The sequence below is a fragment of the Aquarana catesbeiana genome, linkage group LG13 (assembly GCF_042186555.1).
Source record: "Aquarana catesbeiana isolate 2022-GZ linkage group LG13, ASM4218655v1, whole genome shotgun sequence".
NCBI lineage: Eukaryota > Metazoa > Chordata > Amphibia > Anura > Ranidae > Aquarana > Aquarana catesbeiana.
Window position 1 is genome coordinate 22,739,670 of NC_133336.1, and position 23,063 is coordinate 22,762,732.

The following is a 23,063-nucleotide window of genomic DNA, read 5'->3' on the forward strand; positions in this document are numbered from 1 at the left end:
TTAAACCCAATTGAGCATCTCTGGAGAGACCTAAAAATGGCCGTCCACCAACATTTACCATCCAAGCTGACAGAACTGGAGAGGATCTGCAAGGAGGAATGGCAGAGGATCCCCAAATCCAGGTGTGAAAAACTTGTTGCATCTTTCCCAAAAAGACTCATGGCTGTATTAGATCAAAAGGGGGCTTTTACTAAATACTTAGCAAAGGGTCTGAATACTTAGGACCATGTAATATTTCAGTTTTTCTTTTTTAATAAATCTGCAAAAATGTCCACAATTCTGTGTTTTTCTGTCAATATGGGGTGCTGTGTGTACATTAATGAGGAAAAAAATGAACTTAAATGATTTTAGCAAATGGCTGCAATATAACAAAGAGTAAAAAATTTAAGGGGGTCTGAATACTTTCCGTCCCCACTGTATATCCGACAGGTTTAAGGCTGGGGATGATACACTGCACACTGGGGTCTGTGGGGTAGGAGAGAAGCACAAGCATAGAGAGCAGCTTCAGTATGCCTCCCCTTCCATTCTGCTTCCCCTTCACGGAAGCCTTTGTACTGTGTGAATAAGTTCGCACAATACAAAGGCTTCTGTGACTGGGCAGGAGGAAGGTCACACAGGTCCCCTTTTCTTCTCTGCAATGCTAATCTGTGTGAAGGCTCAATCATGCACCTCCAGCACTGTGGCAGCATGTGTCCCTGAAAGCTCTGTCATACATGGATAATCTGGGGGCAGTAGGGTGGGCTATATATGTGTTTTTTTTTTTTTTTTGTTTTTTTTTTTTTTTGTCCTTGGGGTATGATCCACAGATGCCAAGAGTGGTGTATTATAGGTCCTTCACTCCATACTCAGGGATACTGCTCCCAGAAAAAGAATATCACCAGTGCTGCAATATAGGTTTAAATTGAACACTCTCTTTACTATATAAAAATCGTTGCACTCACATTTTAAAATTCTTGACCACTATAATGTATTCAGAATCAATACACCTTGGGAAAAACCAGTATCGCCCACTTCCAGTTTCAGTCTGTACTGGAAACGGCGTCACCCAGCTCCGCCCCATGCGTTGTGTCATTGATCGCATGACTTCAAGGATTCATGGAAGAAGTGACGCAAAGCTTCGGGTGGAGCTGGGTGATGTCACTATTTACTTTTGTCACTTAGATGTGGGCACACATTAGGGGTGTTAAAAGCACTGTTATTATTATTAACGAGATAAGTAGCAGTTCATGAGTTTTCTTGCTCTTCATTCATGTAATCACTGTGATGGACAATCCCAGGGATCACATTCTTGGGAAGCCTCCGGTATTTTTTTTTTTTATATTTTTTTTTTTTTTTTTTTGAACGTTCCAATGGGAAGTGGTTAATAATTGACTATCCTGTATTTGTTTCTCTTTTAGTCGCATAACCATTCCGTCTGCATCCGTCCTTTTCTGCCCACATATAACGTCTCCCCTCAGAACGCCACGTTCAAGCTCGATGGTCAATTTGTGAGTGTTAATTTTTTATTTATTTTTTTTATTTGGGCTTCAGTTACACGTTTTCGTCCATTTTAACTAATAGAAAAAAAAAAGAGGGGAGTGTATTTTAGAAGTTGTATGATGGAAGCCAAACTGTAAAACGTTTGTTTAGACTCTCGTATGTTCTTCTCTGGGTCAATGCAATCTACTGGTAAAGCATTTCTAAAGCCAAAACTCTACTTTTTTAGTTTTGGATACACTATGGATGGTTTGGAGCCCTGTTGTGCTTTTTTTTGAAGATTTCCCTTCACTTCCTGTCCTAGAAACACAACAGGAAATGAGGGTGAAAAATCCCAGTTTAAACAGTTGGCCCCACTGAAAAAAGGTTTCCTTCTGTTCCAGTGACTCTTGTAACCTTTTGGATTTTCTTTCATGCTGCTTGGGATTTCATAGTGTCCTTTTCCCCCTTCCTCCAGTAATCATTCTCCCTTTTTTTTTTTTTTTTTTTTAAAGGGATGCTGGACATGTACCATTTCATTCACGCCCTTAAAGGATATAAGATGGCTCCCATTAAAAAAAATAAAAAATAATGTAGCTGGCAGGGCCAGTGTCCATCACCTACAGAGGTGTTGGTAGATGAAATCTACTGTAGAGTTTGCTAGGATCTGCCCTATGGTATGGTCACAGGTTGGGGGCTCGTCCGGGATGGCCTGGACATAGAAGACGTGTGTTGCAGGATGCTGGCCATCAGACTGAGGACATCTAGTAGAAGAATGGAGAAGTAATATATTACTGGGTACTGACATTTATAGGTAATGTTGATCCAGGGAAAATCCGATTGCCTCTCGAGGAATTTTTTCCCCTGCTGTAGCAAATTGGATCCTGCTTTTCGGGGGGGGGGGGGGGGGGTGTTCGCCTTCCTCTGGATCAACTGTGGGTATAGGATTGGGTACATGGGATTGTATATTTTTTATTTTATGTATTTATGGTTGAACTGGATGGACTTGTGTCTTTTTTCAACCTGACTATGTAAGTACTGTGGAGGAAATATCTGTATTGAAGCTGAAAGTTGCAGCAAAAGCTGTTTTTTGCTTTTTAATGGGTTTATTCATTTTTTTATCCTATTTTTGACTTTAATCGGCAACAAGAATTATAACTCCTCCCCCTTTCCCCCCTCTTGCTGTAGAAGGATATAAAGACGTTGCAGGTCTGGCATTCCAAGCTTTGCACCAACACCACCAAAAACACTTTATTTCAGAAGATGTCACCAATAACGGTCAGTGCTCGATTTACTTATCATGTATTTACTTAGCATGTATAATAAGGAGACTGTCTGTGGGAAATCCCATCTATACAAAACACACGGCCACAAGGGATTTTTATTTATTTTTTTTTTTAGCAAGTGTTTGTTAAATAAGAATGTTACACCATAAATTTGGCAGACCTCCACAGACATGGCTGAGTGTAAATCCTCCGCTGGCTCAGCACTTTTGTGTTCGATGCGGTTTATGTGAACTATTTGAAATATATGATTGTGGGTCATACAATACAATGTGTGTTTGCTGATTCAATGTATTAGTTGCCAAGTGGTTACACTGTGTGTGTATGTGTGATATATATAATATAATTTTTTTTTTAATAATATTTACACACACACTTTTTTGATGCATTATTCCATTGTGAAGTTCTATTAAATATATATATCAAACTTTATTATATTGATTTATTATTTTATTAAAAGTGTAAGTTTATTATGGTAAAAATATTAAAATAGGTTTTGGAAATATAGCGGAGTTTTTCAGTCTGGGGGACAAAAAAAATACTGCAGCTGCTAACTTTTAATATAAGGACGCTTGCCTATCTTGGAATCCAGCGATGTCGGCACCCTAAGCCGATTCCTCCATCGGCTACGGGTGCAGGTGCCGGCATTGTAAGTAAGGGAAACCGGCAGTGAAGCCTGAAGGGGGGGGGGGGGGGGGGGCGGACATGACGCTTTCTTACCAGTAAGTGGGAGCGGGTACCTATCAAAACCAGGTAACCCCCCCAAAAAAAAAGCCAAATGTGGCAGTGGAAGATGGGAGGTGGCGAACAAGTGGCGCTTTCCCTTTTTGGGTGGAGCTCCGCTTTAATATCTCATTTAAAATAATAAAAGTATTTTATATAATATTTTATACATTAACACTATTTTTTATATAATATTGTTTTAATAGAATTTTACAATAGAATAATTTACCAAGAAATAGCTAAAAAAATGTTTGTATATAGCCAGTTCTTGGTACATTTATTCTATCGTGAAGTTGAATTCAAACTATATCAAACTTTTTATGATTATTAAAATATATGTTTATTGGGGAAGAAAATATAATACATTTTTTTTTAAAAAAAATTTTCTTTTATATAATAGTTTTAATCTAATTTTACAATAGAATAATGTACCAAGAACTAGCAAAAAAAAAAAGACTAGTTCTTGGTACATTATTCTTTTATGAATTGCTATTAACTTTTTATTATTATTATTATTATTATTATTACTACTATTACATCCCCCCCCCATAAAATTACATAGTACAACAGCCATACTAATCTCTCTCTTTTAAGTGTCTGTTTACAACAGGTTATTGTAGGTGTAATATAGCTTATAATGGACCTTTTTAATGTGCTTCTTCTTAAACCACTCCTTTTGTTGCCTTGGCCGTGTGTTTTGGGTCATTGTCATGCTGGAATCCCCATCTACGACCCATTTTCAATGCCCTGGCTGAGGGGAGGAGGTTCTCGCCCAAGATTTGACAGTACATGGCCTCGTCCATCGTCCCATTGATGCGGTGAAGTTGTCCTGTCCCCTTAGCAGAAAAAACGCCCCCAAAGCATAATGTTTCCACCTCCCATGTATGACGTTGGAGATGGTGTTCTTGGGGTCATAGGAAGCATTCCTCCTCCTCCTCCAAACACAGTGAATAGAGTTGATGCCATAAAGCTTGAATTTGGTCTCATCTGATCAAAACACTTTCCCCCAGTTCTTCTCTAAATCATTCAGATGTTCATTAGCAAACTTCAGACAGGCCTGTACATGGGCTTTCTTGAGCAGGGGGACCTTGTGGGAGCTGCGGGATTTCAGTCCTTCACAGTGTAGTGTGTTACCGATTGTTTTCTTGGTGACTATGGTTCCAGCTGAGATCATTGACAAGATTCTCCTGTGTAGTTCTGGGCTGATTCCTCACCGTTCTCATGATCATTGAAACTCCACGAGGTGAGATCTTCCATGGAGCCCCAGACCGAGGGAGATTGACAGTTATTTTGTGTTTCTTCCATTTGCGAATAATCCGCACCAACTGTTGTCACCCTCTCACCAAGCTGCTTGGCGATGGTCTTGTAGCCCATTCCAGCCTTGTGTAGGTCTACAATCTTGTCCCTGACATCCTTGGACAGCTCTTTGGTCTTGGCCATGGTGGAGAGGTTGGAATCTGATGGATTGCTTCTGTGGACAGGTGTCTTTTATACAGGTAACAAGCTGAGATTAGGAGCACTCCCTTTAAGAGAGTGCTCCTAATCTCAGCTTGATATCTGTATAAAACACCCAGTTTCCAGAAATCTTGCTGATAGGGAATCAAAATTTTATTTCACTCTTTAAAATGCAAATCAATTTAAATTTTTTGAAAAATGTGTTTTTCTGGATATTTTTGTTATTCTGTCTCTCACTGTTAAAATAAACTTAATATTATAGACGAGTGATGGCGAACCTTGGCACCCCAGATGTTTTGGAACTACATTTCCCATGATGCTCATGCACTCTGCAGTGTAGTTGAGCATCATGGGAATGTAGTTTCAAAACATCTGGGGTGCCAAGGTTCACCATCACTGTTATAGACTGATCATTTCTTTGTCAGTGGGGAAACGTACAAAATCAGCAGGGGGATCAAATACTTTTTTTCCTTCACTGTATATAGTAACATGTTGGCATGTTTTTTAATTGAAAAATTAATTTAACTCAGATACCTAATAGGCAATTTTTGGGGGTGTGAAATCTTTGCGTACCTGTCATGTCTGTTTCAGGTTCAGAACGGTGCGTTCTCTCTGGAGCTGGGTGTGGACGAGGTGTACACTCTGACAACTCTTAAAAAGGGCCACAAAGGGTCTTACCCCGAGCCCCCCAAGCCTAAGCCCTTCCCCCGAAAGTACAAGGATGACTTCAAAGTCCGTAAGTGTGCAGTATGTAGGTGTGACCGTTGGAAGTCATGTGGCTTTTGTTATTGAGCTCCTCCTAAAATGTATAATTTTAGCGGTCACTGATGAGCTGGAGAACAAGCTGGCTTCTTTTCTATATTTCACACTCTCCCAACATGTTTCACAGTTCTGCTTGTTCCACGACAATTGCAAAGCTGAATGATGGCACCACCCTCCACCATTAATTAATAAAATCTTTCAGGAGTCCAAGCTTAGAGACCAAGGCACATTCATTTTGTAGCTGTAAAGTGGGCAAAAAAAGGCTGAAAATATTGCACTGGTATCCAAATGATGCAAATCGGAGAGTGAAATGCCAGATTCAGGTGGAGATGAACTTTTAAATCTGACCTCCTGCCTTCCCATCGGTTGTACCGGCTCCTCTCCTGGACTGAAATGGCTTACCCTGATTTCACTGCACACTGTGAGCTTCTCACAGTGTGCATTAGAAGCTGCAGCAAGTCAGAGCCCATTTCCTGGCTGGAGGACATCCAGCTTCATCTAGCTCTTTCTCCCCAGTCTAATTGTCCCTGGCCTGCCCCTTTTTATATTCCATTCGTGGAACTTGAGCATCTTATGTGGGTGTGACTAGGGCAGTAGTGTGGAAGTGCGATTTTCAAAATGTTGAGCTACGCCGTGGCATCTGAAGATGTGAAATGCTCCTCTGGATTGAAGTTCATTCATAAATGGTTCTTGTGCCCAGGTAACCCTCCGTTCAGCGAGGCTCCATATTTCGCAGACCAATCTGGAGTTTTTGAATATTTCATAAACACCTCGGACCCCGGAGATCACACGTTCACCTTCCGGCAGGTGCTGACTCAGCGTCCCATCACCTGGGCGTCTGATGCCCCTCAAGCCATAAGCGTCATTGGAGACTTCACTTGGTGAGTGCCTGTCGCCCGGTCAGATTTTTAATATATATTATTTTCATCTTGCTCCAGTTCGGTCATGTGCTCCTCTGTGTCAGTGAGTGACTGCTGCAGGGGAGAGGAGAGAGCGCGTTTAACAATGGCTGTGAATTCCAGGCCTCGCCCATAGCTTAGCCTCCTTTGGTCCATCAGTTGTCAGTGCTCCCTCTTCTCCACTGCAGCTGCCACTGGCACCGGTTAGTCAGCATAGGTAGCAGGAGGCGGGAGGGAGCATTTTTAAGACTAGTATTGGGCAGGGATTCTACTTAAGTGACACTAAACAATATATTCTCTAGAAATCTTCCATACATTTCCACTTCTTAATGGCTCCGTAATCTTTTCTTCATGAGATTGTTTTCTTTGTGTGCTCTTCTGACGTCATTTGTGAGCTCCTGAGCCTCTCCTTTACCCCCCTCCCCCACTTCCTTTTGATTGAACAGTGCTCATTAGCTGTGGTCATGTGTACAGCTCTATATGTACACTGCAAATCCCATAGTCCATCTCAGGCGCTTGCAAGACAGGGTGGCTACGTTCCTACATACAGCGGGGCCAAGGTGGGGTGACTACGTTGCTACCTACAGCAGGGCCAAGGTGGGGTGGCTTAGTTGCTACCTACAGCGGGGCCAAGGTGGGGTGGCTTAGTTGCTACCTACAGCGGGGCCAAGGTGGGGTGGCTTAGTTGCTACCTACAGCAGGGCCAAGGTGGGGTGACTACGTTGCTACCTACAGCAGGGCCAAGGTGGGGTGGCTTAGTTGCTACCTACACCAGGGCCAAGGTGGGGTGGCTTAGTTGCTACCTACGCCAGGGCCAAGGTGGGGTGGCTTAGTTGCTACCTACAGCGGGGTCCAGGTGGGGTGGCTTCGTTGCTACATACAGTGAGGTCAAGGCGAGGTGGGTTAGTTCCTACCTACAGCGGGACCTACAGCGGGGTTGGCTACGTTCGTACCTACAGCGGGGTTGGCTACGTTCGTACCTACAGCGGGGTTGGCTACGTTCGTACCTACAGCGGGGTTGGCTACGTTCGTACCTACAGCGGGGTTGGCTACGTTCGTACCTACAGCGGGACCATGGAGAATGACTGTAGCCACCATGCAGGAAGTCAGATCACAGTAGCAAAAAATGGCATTTGGAGAAGGCTGAGAGCAATAGAAGTGACTTATGTGTTAACCCTTTTCAGGCCAGGCCCGGCATCTCTGTAACTGGGTCTTTACATTCAGGGGTGGGGGGGTGAGAAGGACCAGCCGATCATGTGACCACTTTGATTGGTTGTCACAGTGGTCTTCATTCAGTAAAGGAGGAGGGGGGGGCTGGCCTAGTGGTGTGTCGTCGGTAGGCCCATTGGCTGAACCCAGTAAAGCCGGCCCCTGCTGAGTGATGTCTCAGAAAACATGGTGGCACGAGAGCGCATGGTGGCACTACAGAAGAGGATCTCAGTAGGACAATGCTGGATCCGCTGGGTGGGTGAGTATCTGAATTGTACAGAAGATTGTCCCTGTTGAGCAGGGGTAAAAAAAAAAATGGGGGGAGGGTGGGAGCAAGGGTGAAGATCCGCTTTACCAAATGTGTTTCATAGATGGTCAGAAAGGACTAAAGGAATCGACACGTTCTCCAATCAAATCAATGTGTAGCACAGTAAAGCTTTCTTAGAACAGAAGGTGCCCCCATCTCTCATTCTACCACATTTCCTAAAAATAGGAGCCGTGGCGGTTTGTTGGCCATATAGTGAATGTAGTATGACCGGCTGCATGCAGTACCACTTGCAGCCAGGTGAGGGCTGTGTAAACGCAGCTTCTGCCATTATCACTTCTCTTTGTCTTTTGGGTTGTAGGTCCAATATTACTGTAACCTGCGATGTTTACATTGAGACTCCGGACACTGGAGGAGTCTTCATTGCAGCCAGAGTGAATCAAGGTGGAACCGAGACTTATGTGACCAAAGGGATCTATTTCTGGGTGTTTGCTGACGGCACTTATAAAGTCACCGGAGATTTAGGTAAGTGCGCATTTGGCGAGGAGCTCTGAGGAGGACGGTGCACACATTGCTTAGAGAGGCATGCCAGCCCATCCTACACCGTATTCTGACAAAACATAAATTGCTCTCTATTCTGAGCCAATCTACAAAATTAAGATATGAGAGGCTGTATATACCAGGAACCTATTTGTTACTGTTATCTGCAGCCTTGTTACTGGCACCCTACCTCCAGGGCCGGTGCTACCACTAGGCAGCCGCTTAGGGAGCCACTGGTGTTCCTACTCTCTTCTCTCTGCAGCAAGCAACTAAGTCCCAGCATCAGCAGGCAGCCGCTGCTCCGTTCGCACATAGTATCAGAGGCACAGCGGCGACGGAGGACTGTGTCTGTGTCCTGACTGCAGAATGTATGGAAGCAAGCCAACATTCATTGATGGGCGCTGGTGAGGCTTCATTTGATGGGCGCTTCATTAAAAAAGTGGGGTATACATGGGCAGGGCAAAGAGGGTGAAGTCAGGTGTGGAGCGGGGGGGGGGGGGGGCGGGGAGCAAAATTAGGTTTCGCCTAGGGTGTCAAAAATCCTTGCACCAGCCCTGCCCACCTCTTGTTCTGGACTAGTACAACGTCCAGCTGCTATTTTAACACATTAACCACTTTTCGACCACCCACCACACATATACTGCAGCAGGGCAGCCGCTCTGCACCGGGGTCACATACCTAGTACGTTATCTGAAACTTCCAGGTCTGGGGTGCGCATGCATGCAGCTGGCGACTCGCTCCCGCTGTGATTAGAAGTATCTGGAGCTGATCTGAACTCGATGTTCGTCGTCACACACCGATCATTTGGCAGAGAGCCAGATCAGCAATCTGCTTATGTAAACAAGGCAGATTGCTGTTCTGTCAGTAGGAAAGGCAATGGATCCTGTGCTCCTGAAAAGCATGGGACATGGATCAGTTCCTTCCCATAGTAAGAGCATCTCCCCCCCCCCCCCCCAGTACACAAACACTGGCTAGGCACAGTTAACCCTTTGATCGCCACATGATGTTAACCCCTTCCCAGCCAGTGTCATTAGTACAGTGTCACTGGTCCCCGAAAAGTGTCAGTGTCCCAACTCTCTGCCGCAAAATCGCAGTCCTGCTATAAGTCACTCATAGCCGCCATTACTAGTAAAAAAAAAAAAATAAATAAAAATATCCCATAGTTTGTAGAAGCAAACCAATTAATTTACACTTATTGGTATTTTTTTTTTTTTTTTTTTTACCAAAAATATGTATCAGAATACATATTGGCCTAAATTTGATAAAGACGTTTTATTTTTATTTTTTTTTCATTAGATTTTTTTTTTTTTTGCAGTAAGAAAAAAAAAAAAAAAAAAAATTATATATATATTCAAAGTTGTGGATCTTCTTGTTTATAGCGCAAAAAATAAAAACCGAGGTGATCAAATACCGCTAAAAGAAAGTTCTATTTGTGGGAAAAGGGCATAAATTTGGGTGCAGCGTTGTGCGATTGTCCGTTTAAAGTAACGCAGTGCCGTATCGCAAAAAATGGCCTGGTCACGAAGGGGGGGGGGGGGGAATCTTCTGGAGGGCAAATGGTTAAAGGGGTTCTAAAGGCTAAAGGTTTTTTACCTTCATGCATTCTATGGATGGAGGTAAAAAAAAAAACCTGTGTGCAGCAGCCCCCTCTAATACTTTACCTGAGCCCTCTCTTGATCCATTGATGTGCAGGAGAACATCGGCTCTCCAGGGACTCTCCCTCCTCATTGGCTGAGACAGCAGCAGGAGCCAATGTCTCCCCACAGCCAATGAGGGGGGAGAGGGGGCGGGACTAAGTCGCGGCTCTGTGTGACTAAACACGCAGAGCCGCAGCTCGGGAGCCTCCCCCCCCCCCCCATTGCAAACTGCTTGTTGTGGGAGCAGGAGGGAGGGGCCAGGAGTGCTGAAAAGGGACCCGAGAAGAGGGGGATCTGGGCTGCTCTGTGCAAAACTGTTACACAGAGCAGGTTTTTGTTTTTTTTTTTTGTTTTTTTTGTTGCTATAAAACATATCCAATAAACATTTTTAACCACTTCCCGCCCACCATATAGCAGAATGATGGCTGGAAAGTGGTTGTATTATCCTAACTGGGCGTCATATGATGGCCAGCAGGATAGGCCTCTTGTGCACGGCGCGGCGATCGGATGTGCGGTGTGTCGCTCTGACACCTCGCATCTCCAATCCCCGTAAAGAGCCTGTGACGTAGGCTCATTACCATGTGATCAATCACAGCTCATCATATGGTAACCAGAAAGTGTTGTTTATTGGCTTTTCCTCGATTCGCGCTGACAAGGCGTGAGTAGAGGAGAGACGATTGGCTGCTCTCCTGATGGGGGAGGGGGTGGTCTGCTCTGATAACAGCACATTTCTTGTCAGTGCAGACCCATCGAGGATGCCCACTGGAGCCCACCAGGGATGCCAATCTGTGCCCATCAGTGATGCCGGTTAGTGTCTCCTAATCAGTGCTATCAGTGCCCACCAGTACCACCTATCAGTGCTGCATATAAGTGCCAGTCAGTGCAGCCTAATCAGTGAAGGAGAAAACGTACTTCTTTACAAAGTTTTTTTTTTTTTTTTTTTTTTTTAACCACTTCCCACCCAGGCCAATTCTGACATTTCTCTCCTACATGTAAAATTCATAATTTTTTTTGCTAGAAAATTGCATAGAACCCCCAAACATTATATGTTTTTTAAGCAGAGATCCTAGAGCAGTGATGGCGAACCTTGGCACCCCAGATGTTTTGGAACTACATTTCCCATGATGCTCATGCACTCTGCAGTGTAGTTGAGCATCATGGGAAATGTAATTTCGAAACATCTGGGGTGCCAAGGTTCGCCATCACTGCCCTAGAGAATACAATGGCGAATCGTTGCAACTTTTTATCTCGCGTGGTATTTGCACAGCAATTTTTCGAACACTTTTTTTTTTGGGGAAAAAAAAAAACTTTCATGCTTTAAAAAAAAAAAACTTTAAAGTTGGCCCAATTTTTTTGCATAATGTGAAAGATGAAGATATGTTGAGTAAATAGATACCTAACATGTCACGCTTCAAAATTGGACACGCTCGTGGAATGGCGCCAAACTTCAGTACTTAAAAATCCCCATAGGCGACACTTGAAAATTTTTTTACTGGTTACATGTTTTGAGTTACAGAGGAGGTCTAGGGCTAGAATTATTGCCCTCGCTCTAATGTTTGCGGCGATACCTCACATGTATGGTTTGAACACCGTTTTCATATGTGGGCGGGACTTGCGCGTGCGTTCGCTTCTGCATGTGAGCACACAGGACAGGGGCACTTTAATGTTGTTTTTTTTTTTTTAATTGTTGGTTTTACTTTTTTTAGTTTGACACTTTAAAAAAAATAAAATAAAAAATGTGATCACTTTTATTCCTGTTACAAAGAATGTAAAAATCTTTTGTAATAGGAATATGGCATGATCGGTCCTATTTACAGTGAGATATGGGGTCAATAAGACCCCACATCTCACCTCTAGGCTGGGAAGCCTGAAATAAAAAAAAAAAAATAAACGATCTCAGCTTCCCAGTCAAGGCAGCGCCATTTGTTTGAATGCAGAGGCCGGGCGTGACGTCATAACATCGCACCCGGCCTCCGAATGATCATAGAGGCTCCGGCGGACTGAATCTCTATGGTCACCATCCAGGGCAGGCGGATCCGTTCTCCGACTCACCGATGGAAGCGGTGAGTCGGTAGAAGCACCGGAGTGCGGCGGGAGGGCGTCCCCTCGCGCGCCCGTAAGAACGATCAAGCGGCGGAACAGCCTCTATGATTGTTCTTATGGTGAAGGGAATCGCCGCCTGAACAAGACGATATCTGATGCCTGTAGCTGCACCCACCATTCAGATATACCTCCGCAAAGTCAAGGACGTCATATGACGTACCTTGGGCGGGAAGAGGTTAATTTTTGGTCTTTTTTTTTTTTTTAAATTTGCAAAAAATAAAAAAAACCCCAGTGGTGAGCAAATACCACCAAAAGAAAGCTCTATTTGTGGGCGGAAAAAAAAAAGATAAACATTTCTTTATAGGTACAGTGTTGCGTGACCGCGCAATTGTCCTTCAAAATGCGACCGCACTGAAAGCTGAACGTTGGTCTGGACAGGAAGGGGGTGAAAGTGCCCAGGATTGAAGTGGTTAAAAATCATAAATTCAGGCCAATAAGTATTCTGCTACATATTCTTGATGAAAAAAAAAAACAATCCCAGTGAGTGTATGTTGATTGGTTTGTGTGACAGTTAGGCTGCTTTCACACTGGAGCGGTGCGCTTGCAGGACGGTAAAAAAAAGTCCTGCAAGCAGCATCTTTACAGCGCTGTAGGAGCGGTGTATACACCACTCCTAAAGTGCCCCTTCCTATTGAAATCAGTGGGCAGCGCCGGCAAAGCGCTGCTGCAGGGGCGCTTTGCTGTGGTTTTAAGCCTTTCGGGTGCTTTGCAATCAAAGGGTTGTCTGTGTACTTAACTGTGTAATGTGTGTACAGTGAGCTGCTTTTACTAAGTGACTTCTGTTTCTCATCCCTGCAAAGACACAGAGATCATTCCCTCTGTACAGAGCTCTGTGTTGAATGTCAACACAGAACTCTGGGCTGTGACTGGACACCTGGTCCTGGCTGTGAATCATTGGCTGGGACTTGCTGACAGGCTCCCGCTGTGTACAATCACAGCAGCTGGAGCCCGGGGGGCACATGCGCTAAACCCAGAAGTAGGCAGTGATGTGCCAGTACTTCGCTTTGCCTACAGTGAGGCCTCTTTCACACTGGGGCGGTGGGGGCGTCGGCGGTACAACAGCGCTATTTTTAGCGCTGCTGTACCGTCGTTTTTGCAGCGGTATTCGGCCGCTAGCGGAGCGGTTTTAACCCCCGCTGGCGGACGAAAAAGGGTTAAAATCCCTCGTACAGCGCGGGTATAGCAGCGCTGTCCCATTGATTTCAATGGGCAGGAGCGGTGAATACACCGCTCCTTCACCGCTCCAAAAAAGCGGTTTCAGGACTTTTTTCACCGTCCTGCGTGCGCAGCGCTTCAGTGTGAAAGCCCTCGGGCTTTCACACTGAACAAACAGCGGAGGCTGTTTAGGGGCGGTTTGCAGGCGGTATTTTTAGCGCAATACCGCCTGCAAACCGCCCCAGTGTGAAAGGGGTCTGACTGCTCATCCGCAGTACATTGCGGGCGGTCACAAAGTGGTTAAAGTGGGTAGTAAGCTCTGCTTTGTGATTTATTATTTTTCATTTTTTTTTCCCCCTACAGGTGAGCTTTATAATAAGAATTGCCTGTAGGTGAGATGATTATCTCCTAAACCTGCATTGTTTAGGAGATATTTGCTCGTTGGGCAGCCGGTGACGTCACCGGCACATGCGCTCTGAAGGTATGGCATACTGGTGCTGTTCTTTCAGAGCTGTGTGCCAGGGGAGTGACGTCCTCGTTGCTCGCCCATTCAAGTGGTCGTAGCCCGCGAACCCGGAAGGATGACTGGGTGCAGATGGAAGCCCCGTCAGCAGTGACAGCGCGCCGCTGGAGGTTTTCATTTCACGGGAAGTCTTTCACAATGTGCTAATATGCGATGCACCCTACACATTACGATATGATTAACTTTGCAGGAGGAAACTTTTATTTTTAACTTTATCGTTTACTACCGCTGTAATTGAGAATTCCAGGTATGGACAGTTTTACATTGATCCAGCTTGGACCAATGGAACTACGTATATACCATATCTATGGGATCCCTCTAGAAGCTGGAAATCGCTGTAGTAGACCTCATTACTACTCCTCTACTCCAGTAATCTCCATGAGCTTCCTGGTCATGTGCCACGTGGATGCCCTGCTTCATTGTGAACACAGGAGGCCGGCCGTTCGGCACACGGGCCATTCAGAGAATGCTTTGCAGTTTCTTAGTGAATGCAATGTCTTCTCTGATTGGATGAGGTGGAGGGGCCAGAGCCCAGTGACTGGCCTCCTGTGTTCACAATGCAACTTGGGACCAAGAAGCTAGTGGAGATCACTATATTGGTGGTGTGGTATCTGTGTCTATTACAAGGATTTTCAGCTTCTAGAACAGGGGTCTTCAAACTTTCTAACAGGGCCAGTTTACTGTCCTTCAATTTTTAGGTAGGAAATGTCCCATAGTTGGTGTTGGTGGGTGGAATAGCCTCCCGGTGTTGGTGGGTGGAATAGCCTCCCGGTGTTGGTGGGTGGAATAGCCTCCCGGTGTTGGTGGGTGGAATAGCCTCCCGGTGTTGGTGGGTGGAATAGCCTCCCGGTGTTGGTGGGTGGAATAGCCTCCCGGTGTTGGTGGGTGGAATAGCCTCCCATCGTTGGTGGGTGGAATAGCCTCCCATCGCTGGTGGGTGGAATAGCCTCCCATCGCTGGTGGGTGGAATAGCTTCCCATCGTTGGTGGGTGGAATAGCCTCATGGCCCATCGTTGGCCTCGGTGGGAGGACTGATGGCCCATCGTTGGCCTCGGTGGGAGGACTGATGGCCCATCGTTGGCCTCGGTGGGAGGACTGATGGCCCATCGTTGGCCTCGGTGCCAAAAAGATAAGCAAAGGGCCACAGGTACAGTGGCTTGCAAAAGTATTCGGCCCCCTTGAACTTTTCAACCTTTTGCCACATTTCAGGCTTCAAACATAAAGAGATAAAATTTTAATTTTTTGTGAAGAATCACCAACAAGTGGGACACAATTGTGAAGTGGAACAAAATCTTTTGGATTTTTGAAACTTTTTTAACTAATAAAAAAATGAAAAGTGGGGCGTGCAAAATTATTCGGCCCCCTTGCGTTAATACTTTGTAGAGCCACCTTTTGCTGCGATTACAGCTGCAAGTCGCTTGGGGTATGTCTCTATCAGTTTTGCACATCGAGAGACTGAAATTCTTGCCCATTCTTCCTTGCAAAACAGCTCGAGCTCAGTGGATGGAGAGCGTTTGTGAACAGCAGTTTTCAGCTCTTTCCACAGATTATCAATTGGATTCCGGTCTGGACTTTGACTTGGCCATTCTAACACCTGGATACGTTTATTTGTGAACCATTCCTTTGTAGATTTTGCTGTATGTTTGGGATCATTGTCTTGTTGGAAGATAAATCTCCGTCCCAGTTTCAGGTCTTTTGCAGACTCCAACAGGTTTTCATCCAGAATGGTCCTGTATTTGGCTGCATCCATCTTCCCCTCAATTTTAACCATCTTCCCTGTCCCTGCTGAAGAAAAGCAGGCCCAAACCATGATGCTGCCACCACCATGTTTGACAGTGGGGATGGTGTGTTGAGTGTGATGAGCTGTGTTGCTTTTATGGCCAAACATATCGTTTTGCATTGTGGCCAAAAAGTTCGATTTTGGTTTCATCGGACCAGAGCACCTTCTTCCACATGTTTGGTGTGTCTCCCAGGTGGCTTGTGGCAAACTTTAGACAAGACTTTTTATGGATATCTTTGAGAAATGGCTTTCTTCTTGCCACTCTTCCATAAAGGCCAGATTTGTGCAGTGTACGACTGATTGTTGTCCTATGGACAGACTCTCCCACCTCAGCTGTAGTTCTCTGCAGTTCATCCAGAGTGATCATGGGCCTCTTGGCTGCATCTCTGATCAGTCTTCTCCTTGTCTGAGCTGAAAGTTTAGAGGGACAGCCAGGTCTTGGTAGATTTGCAGTGGTCTGATACTCCCATTTCAAAATGATGGCTTGCACAGTGCTCCTTGGGATGTTTAAAGCTTGGGAAATCTTTTTATATCCAAATCCGGCTTTAAACTTCTCCACAACAGTATTACGGACCTGCCTGGTGTGTTCCTTGGTCTTCATGATGCTCTCTGTGCTTTTAACAGAACCCTGAGACTATCACAGAACAGGTGCATTTATACAGAGACTTGATTACACACAGGTGGATTCTATTTATCACCATCAGTCATTTAGGACAACATTGGATCATTCAGAGATCCTCACTGAACTTCTGGAGTGAGTTTGCTGCACTGAAAGTAAAGGGGCCGAATAATTTTGCACGCACCACTTTTCAGTTTTTTAATTGCTAAAAAAGTTTAAAATATCCAATAGATTTCGTTCCACTTCACAATTGTGTCCCACTTGTTGGTGATTCTTCACAAAAAATTTAAATTTTATATCTTTATGTTTGAAGCTTGAAATGTGGCAAAAGGTTGAAAAGTTCAAGGGGGCCGAATACTTTCGCAAGCCACTGTATAGTATACACATAGTTACATTGGACCAAGCTGGATCCACATAACTGTAAAAATGTCCATATCTCAGGGGCTCTTCAATAAGTTCTCGTTTCACTGGGCTGCCTTTTAAAGCGGTAGTTTAAGTCTTTAAAAAAATGTTCTCCCTGCAAGATATGACATAATGTTCTAGTATGCGGTGCGCGTTATGAAAGCCTACGGAACAGATCCCTCCAGCGTCGCGCTGACAGGGATTCCATCTCCACCTGGTCTTCCTTCTGTGTTTTCGTGCTCCGGATGTTTGAATGGTGGAGCCGCGATGACGTCACGCATGCACGCTGGGGTCATGGCTGTAGCACAGCGCAGTGTGTGTGCGCTGGTGATGTCACTGGCTGCTGAACCTGTGACTATCTCCTAAATGGTGCATGTGCCTTATTGTAAGCTCATCTGTAGGTTAGAGCTGCACGATTCTAGAAAAAATTAGAAGCCTGTTTTTTTTTTTTTTTTTTTTTTTTTTTATCATTGAAGTGTATTTTTTCCCAAAAACTTGTGTTTGAAAGACCGCTACGCAAATACAGTGTGACATAAAATATTAATATAAATATATAAGAACGACCGCCATTTTATTCTCTATGGTCTCTGCTAAAAAATATATATAATGTTTGGGGGATTTTAACTTGTAAGCAGCAAGTGTCAGAAAAAGGTTTAGTGTTTCAGTGGTTAAACTGACCTCATTTACAGACCGAAGTTCATCCTTTTTGAAAGAACCAAATGATACAATGTTTCTCTTTATCTCAGCACTGAGCAATGTTGATAAACATTTGCTGGATGGTTGTTTTTGTTTTTTGACAGCTGTGAGCAGAGAATGGCTTGTTTCTTGAATGAATCGTGTAAATGCCGGATTAAGATCGTAAGGGGGGTTGAATAGAGATCACAATTTTGTTTTTTTTAACGATTAATCGTGCAGCTCTTCTGTAGGTACAACTGACCAAGTGGTGTTTTATTACCACTTTTAATACTAAGGGCAAAAAAAATGGGGAAAAATTAAATGAAAGATGATTACTGTGTGCAGATTCAGGTTTCCTGTTCTGACATGATGAATGTTTGGGTCTCTGATGGGGATGGTCTCTGGTGATGTTTGGGTGATATTTGCACATCATGACTCTGCATTCTATTTACAGTTGGGAAGATCGTTCTTGGGAAAGGACTTTCTGGTGTTCGTGCCGGGACATGGCACACACTGACCCTTCACGTTGAGGTATGTAGATGATCTATGTCAGAGGTCTCCAAACTTTCTAAACAAAGGGCCAGTTTACTGTCCTTCAAACTTTAAGGGGGGGGGCGGACTGGACAGCTAGTGGGAGTAGAAAATGACCCGGTGTTGGTGGTAGTAAACTGTTCCCCATCCTTTGTGTCAGTGGGAGGAATAATGCCCATCGTGGGGTGTCAGTGGGAGGACTAGTGCCCATCGGGTGTCAGTGGGAGGAATAGTGCCCATCATTGGTGATAGTGGAAGGCATAGTGCCCGTCTTTGGCATCAGTTGGAAGAAACATGCCCATCATTGGTGTCAGTGGGAGGAATAGTGGCCCGTCGTTGGTGTCAGTGGGAGGAATAGTGGCCCCTCGTTGGTGTCAGTGGGAGGAATAGTGGCCCCTCGTTGGTGTCAGTGGGAGGAATAGTGGCCCCTCGTTGGTGTCAGTGGGAGGAATAGTGGCCCCTCGTTGGTGTCAGTGGGAGGAATAGTGGCCCCTCGTTGGTGTCAGTGGGAGGAATAGTGGCCCCTCGTTGGTGTCAGTGGGAGGAATAGTGGCCCCTCGTTGGTGTCAGTGGGAGTAATAGTGGCCCCTCGTTGGTGTCAGTGGGAGGAATAGTGGCCCCTCGGTGTCAGTAGGAGAAATAGAGTGGCAGCAACAGTGGAGGGAATAATTCCCCAAGGGCTGGATAAAAGCAAGCAAAGAGCTGCAGTTTGGAGACCACTGATCTCTGTGGACGGGCACTTCTACTGATGTGTGAAACCCCCCCCCCCCCCCCTTTGTTTTTGTTTTTTTGTTTTTTTATGTTTTTTTTTTTCTTTTTTTGTTTTCATCATAAAAGATTTTGCAGAATCCATTCTGCATGGTGCTTTAGGCTGGCCATACACGGAGCGAATTGGTTGCAGAAAAGAAATTCGCTAGTTTCCCCTAGCAACATAGTGTGTTTGATGCGGGAATCCCTCCTGCCGGGCCATTGTAATCTCGCCCTCGGCGGGGGGGGGGGGGGGGGGGAGAGCTGTCCCTGCCAAGAGAAGACAGTTGTTATTGCTAGCAGCTATACCACCCACTAGCAAATAAACAAAATTAAATCCAGTAGGCTGGCTGTACCCAAATTGATCGATCAGCTTGGTACACTCAGTCTGCCCATACACAGTTCGAATCTCGGCCGGTTCCTGCTGAACCGAATGAGATCCGAACCCTCTCTGGCCAGCATTATGCTATGTTTAGATTTGTGGCAGACCTTGCTGCCCCCTTTACGAAGGCATTTGAAAGGCAGTGAGGAGACTTTTTTTTTTTTTTTTTCTTTGTATGTTAAGGGGGGGGTTTAATACATGGCTAAGCTGCAAGGGAGAGCTGCTGCAGTTGGGGCAGTGTGGTGCACAATAAAGCGTTGTGTTTGTTCGATTTTACATTTTATTTGTTCATAAATTTAGGCCAAACATGTATTCTGCTACATTTCTTTAGTGAAAATAATCCAAATCCGTGTATATTATTTGGTCTGTAGGAACGTTTTATACAGTCCTCAAATAATCCTGATGTATAAACACTGGGACAGAAAATTACAACTTCAAAAAAATCTTGCCTTGCCTTTTGCTAAATACCTTGGACGGTCTACTTTCCAAAAAAAAAAGGGGGGGTCATTTGGGGATATTTGTACTGTCCTGGCATTTTTGAGCCTCAAGAAATGAGATGGGCCTCATTTCTTGAGGTCCAAAAAATGCCAGGACAGTACAAATATCCCCAAATGACCCCCCTTTTTTTTTTTTTTTTTGAAAGTAGACAGTCCAAGGTATTTGGCAAAAGGCAAGGCGAGTTTTTTTTTTTTTTTTTTTTTTTTTTTTTTTTTTTGAGGTTGTAATCTTCTGTCCCAATTTTTGGGAAAATTAACCACTTGCCAACCAGACACAGTATACTGCGGCAGGTTGGCTCTATTGCGTGAAACGATGTGCCTGTACGTCATTTAATGCAATAGCCAGAAGGGGCACTCGCTTGCCGATTGGCCAGAGGTGTGGGGGCGCTATGAGTGGGTACGGTCGATCGCTCACCAGAGAGGCAGATCGGCAGTCTGCCGATGTAAACAAGGCAGATCGTTGTTCTGACAGGGTAGAAAATGGAGATCTTGTGTTCCTGCTAGTCAGGAACACGGATCTCTGTGTTCATCCAGTCAGTCCATCCCCCACACAGTTAGTAAGCACCTTCCTAGGGACGCACTTAACCCTTTGATTGCCCCTGGTGTTAAACCCTGTCCTGCCAGTGTCGTTGGTACAAGGACCGTGCATGTTTTTAGCACTGATCACGGTAATAATGTCACTGGTTCCCAAAAAAGTGTCCGCCGCAATGTCTCAGTCCACCTAAAAATCGCTGATCGACGCCATTACTAGTAAAAAATAAATAAATGAATCAAAATGCATAATATTCTATAGTTTGGTTTGTGCAAAAATTACCGCGTCTACAATCAATATACGCTTATTGGGATTTTTTTTTTTTTTTTTTTTACCAAAAACATGTAGCAGAATACATATTGGCCTAAATTGATGCAGAAATTCAATTACATTTTTTTTTTTATATTGGATTTTTTTTTTTTTTTTTTGCACACACTGCTTATAACTGAATTTTGCAGTTATAAGCAACCATCTTTTTTCTGAATGAAAACTATTCATTGTTTACTATTGTGATTCTCTGTACTAATCACGTGGTACCTGTGGGCTGTGGTTGTCCTTGTCTGTACCATGTGATCCCTGTGTCCAGTCAGAGCTCGTCACAATAGTACCCAATGAAAGGCATGAATCAAAAGCTTTCATTGTGTTCAACTGTCATGTGATCTGCTGTGATTGGCCACAGAGATCACATGGTATCGGCAGCGGGCCAGTACAGTGATCTGTCATCGGCCATGACAGAGCGGGCTGGGGCGCGGCGCAATTCTGGGAGGACCTCCACCCAGGATGAAAGGAGGTTGAGGATTTCTGCTAAGCTTTATTTGCAGATCCTGTGTCCAGACATGGAATAACGTCGCCTCTTTCTCATTTCCCTTCCAGGGTTCCAGTGCCTACGGCCTCCTGAACGGCCTTCCTTTGTGGAAAGGCGAGATTACGGTGGGACCGGCTCACGGCTGGGCCGCCATAGGTACCGCCTCATTTGAGTTTGCACAGTTTGATAACTTTATGGTCAAAGCCAAAGTTCTGTAAGCTCTGAACGACATCCGGCGGCCTGATTTGTAGTACTGATCGTGGCGGACTACGGCTAGACTGAATCTGGGTGGTCAGCGCAAACTTGAACTCTGTTGCTTTCTGTGACATGGATGGATATGGTGGTACGGCTAGGAGCCATTTACACTTTATAGCAAAAGTGTGCGCAGACTTGAATCGGGGTTATTACAGATCTGGTCAGGGGTTTTTTTTTTTTTTTTTGCATTTAAAATTTAATCCACTCTTCTTTACAGATCTTCTCTAAATCCTTAAGGTTTCTTAGCTGTTTCTTGGCAACTCAGTTTCAGCTCCCTCCATACATTTTCTATAGGATTAAGGTCTGGAGACTGGCTAGGCCACTCCATGACCTTAATGTGCTTCTTCTTGAGTCACGCCTTTGTTGCCTTGGCGGTATGTTTTGGGTCATTGCCATGCTGGAAGACCCATCCACAACCCATCTTCAGTGTTCTGGCTGAGGGAAGAAGGTTCTCATCCAACATTTTACAACACATGGTCCCGTCCATTGGCCCCTCAATGTTACAAAGTCGGCCTGTACCTTTAGCAGAGAAACAGCCCCAAAGCATCATATTTCCACCTCCGTGTGTGACTGTAGGGATGGTGTTCTTAGGGTCATAGTCAGCATTTTTCTTCCTTCCTCCTTTCTACAACAGAACAGCTAAGAATACACGGGTAAACATAAAGAGAAACTGGGAGTGACACCTACTGGCTGGAAATGACAATACTAAATTTAACTTACAATGTACACTTACCCAATTACAAAACGTTTGCACCTTAAGTCCTGTAGGTAAAATCTATGCAATTGCCAGTATACATTTCCTTTACATTATACATTTGCTACCTCTTCTTTCCACTCACTGCTATATGGAACTAGAACAAAAAGAAATGAAGACTTTTTTTGTTTTTTTTTTTCATTTTATATTTATAACTTCCAGTGTGCCTTTCTTTTTTGTAAATTTATCATGATGATTAAAATTAAATTATTAAACTGAGCGGTTCTGTATTTCTTCTTAGTATTATAAATATTCTCATCTTGATTATTATTATGATCATTGTTAATTTTTATTGTGTATGTATATATGTGTATATGTATGTGTGTGTATATATATATATATGTACATATGTGTGTGTATATATATATATATATATATATATATATATGTGTATATATATATATATATATATATATATATATGTGTGTGTGTGTGTGTGTGTGTGTGTGTGTGTGTGTATATATATATATATATATATATATATATATATATATATATATATATATATATATATATATATATATATATATATATATATATATATATATATATATATATAATTTTTTTTTTTTTTTTTTTTTTTTTTTTTTTTGCCGGAGGTGGGGTTGGAAGGTTTTAGGAATAAACAGCAGCTTGTGGTGGGCCTATTTCCAGCAACCAATTTAAAACCTGCCCCATTTCACTCCTCGCCTTTTTTTGTACTTCCTCAAGCTGCTGCAGAGCGGCAGTTAATGGCAAGTGCACAAGCATATCAGAGGAATGTGGTGGTTACTTTTTTTAGTTTGTTACCTTTAGGCATTCATAGATATGAGTAGCCAGTCTGGGGAGAATAGTATTATCTGTCCTTGATGTATCATTAGGCACTGGTTGAGTCTGGTCCCACCTCCTGAGCTATCATGCATATATTTGTTCCCTGGAGGAGGGAGAAGGGAGTGTTGGGCCGGGCAGATATTTAGTCCATCCCCTGAGCACTACCAGAGAGCATTGGAAAATGTCTATTTGCCTGAGAACATTTCCATATCCAACCAGAGTGGAGGAACTTTCTTCCATGTCTGTAAGTACCTTTTGCAATAGG

At 44.0% G+C, this 23,063-nt stretch overlaps 1 protein-coding gene across 1 annotated transcript in view; it reads left to right on the forward strand.

Moving 5' to 3' along the window:
• LOC141117044 (galactocerebrosidase-like) overlaps window positions 1-22,207 on the forward strand; it is a gene marked incomplete at its 5' end in the record, with an annotated part of 48,897 nt that extends 26,690 nt beyond the window's left edge. The window contains 7 exon segments of the mRNA XM_073609627.1: window positions 1,398-1,487; window positions 2,644-2,733; window positions 5,508-5,652; window positions 6,379-6,559; window positions 8,413-8,576; window positions 17,940-18,016; window positions 21,048-22,207. Coding sequence (XP_073465728.1) covers window positions 1,398-1,487; window positions 2,644-2,733; window positions 5,508-5,652; window positions 6,379-6,559; window positions 8,413-8,576; window positions 17,940-18,016; window positions 21,048-21,197 — 897 coding nt within the window.
• Between the last annotated feature and the right edge of the window lie 856 nt (window positions 22,208-23,063).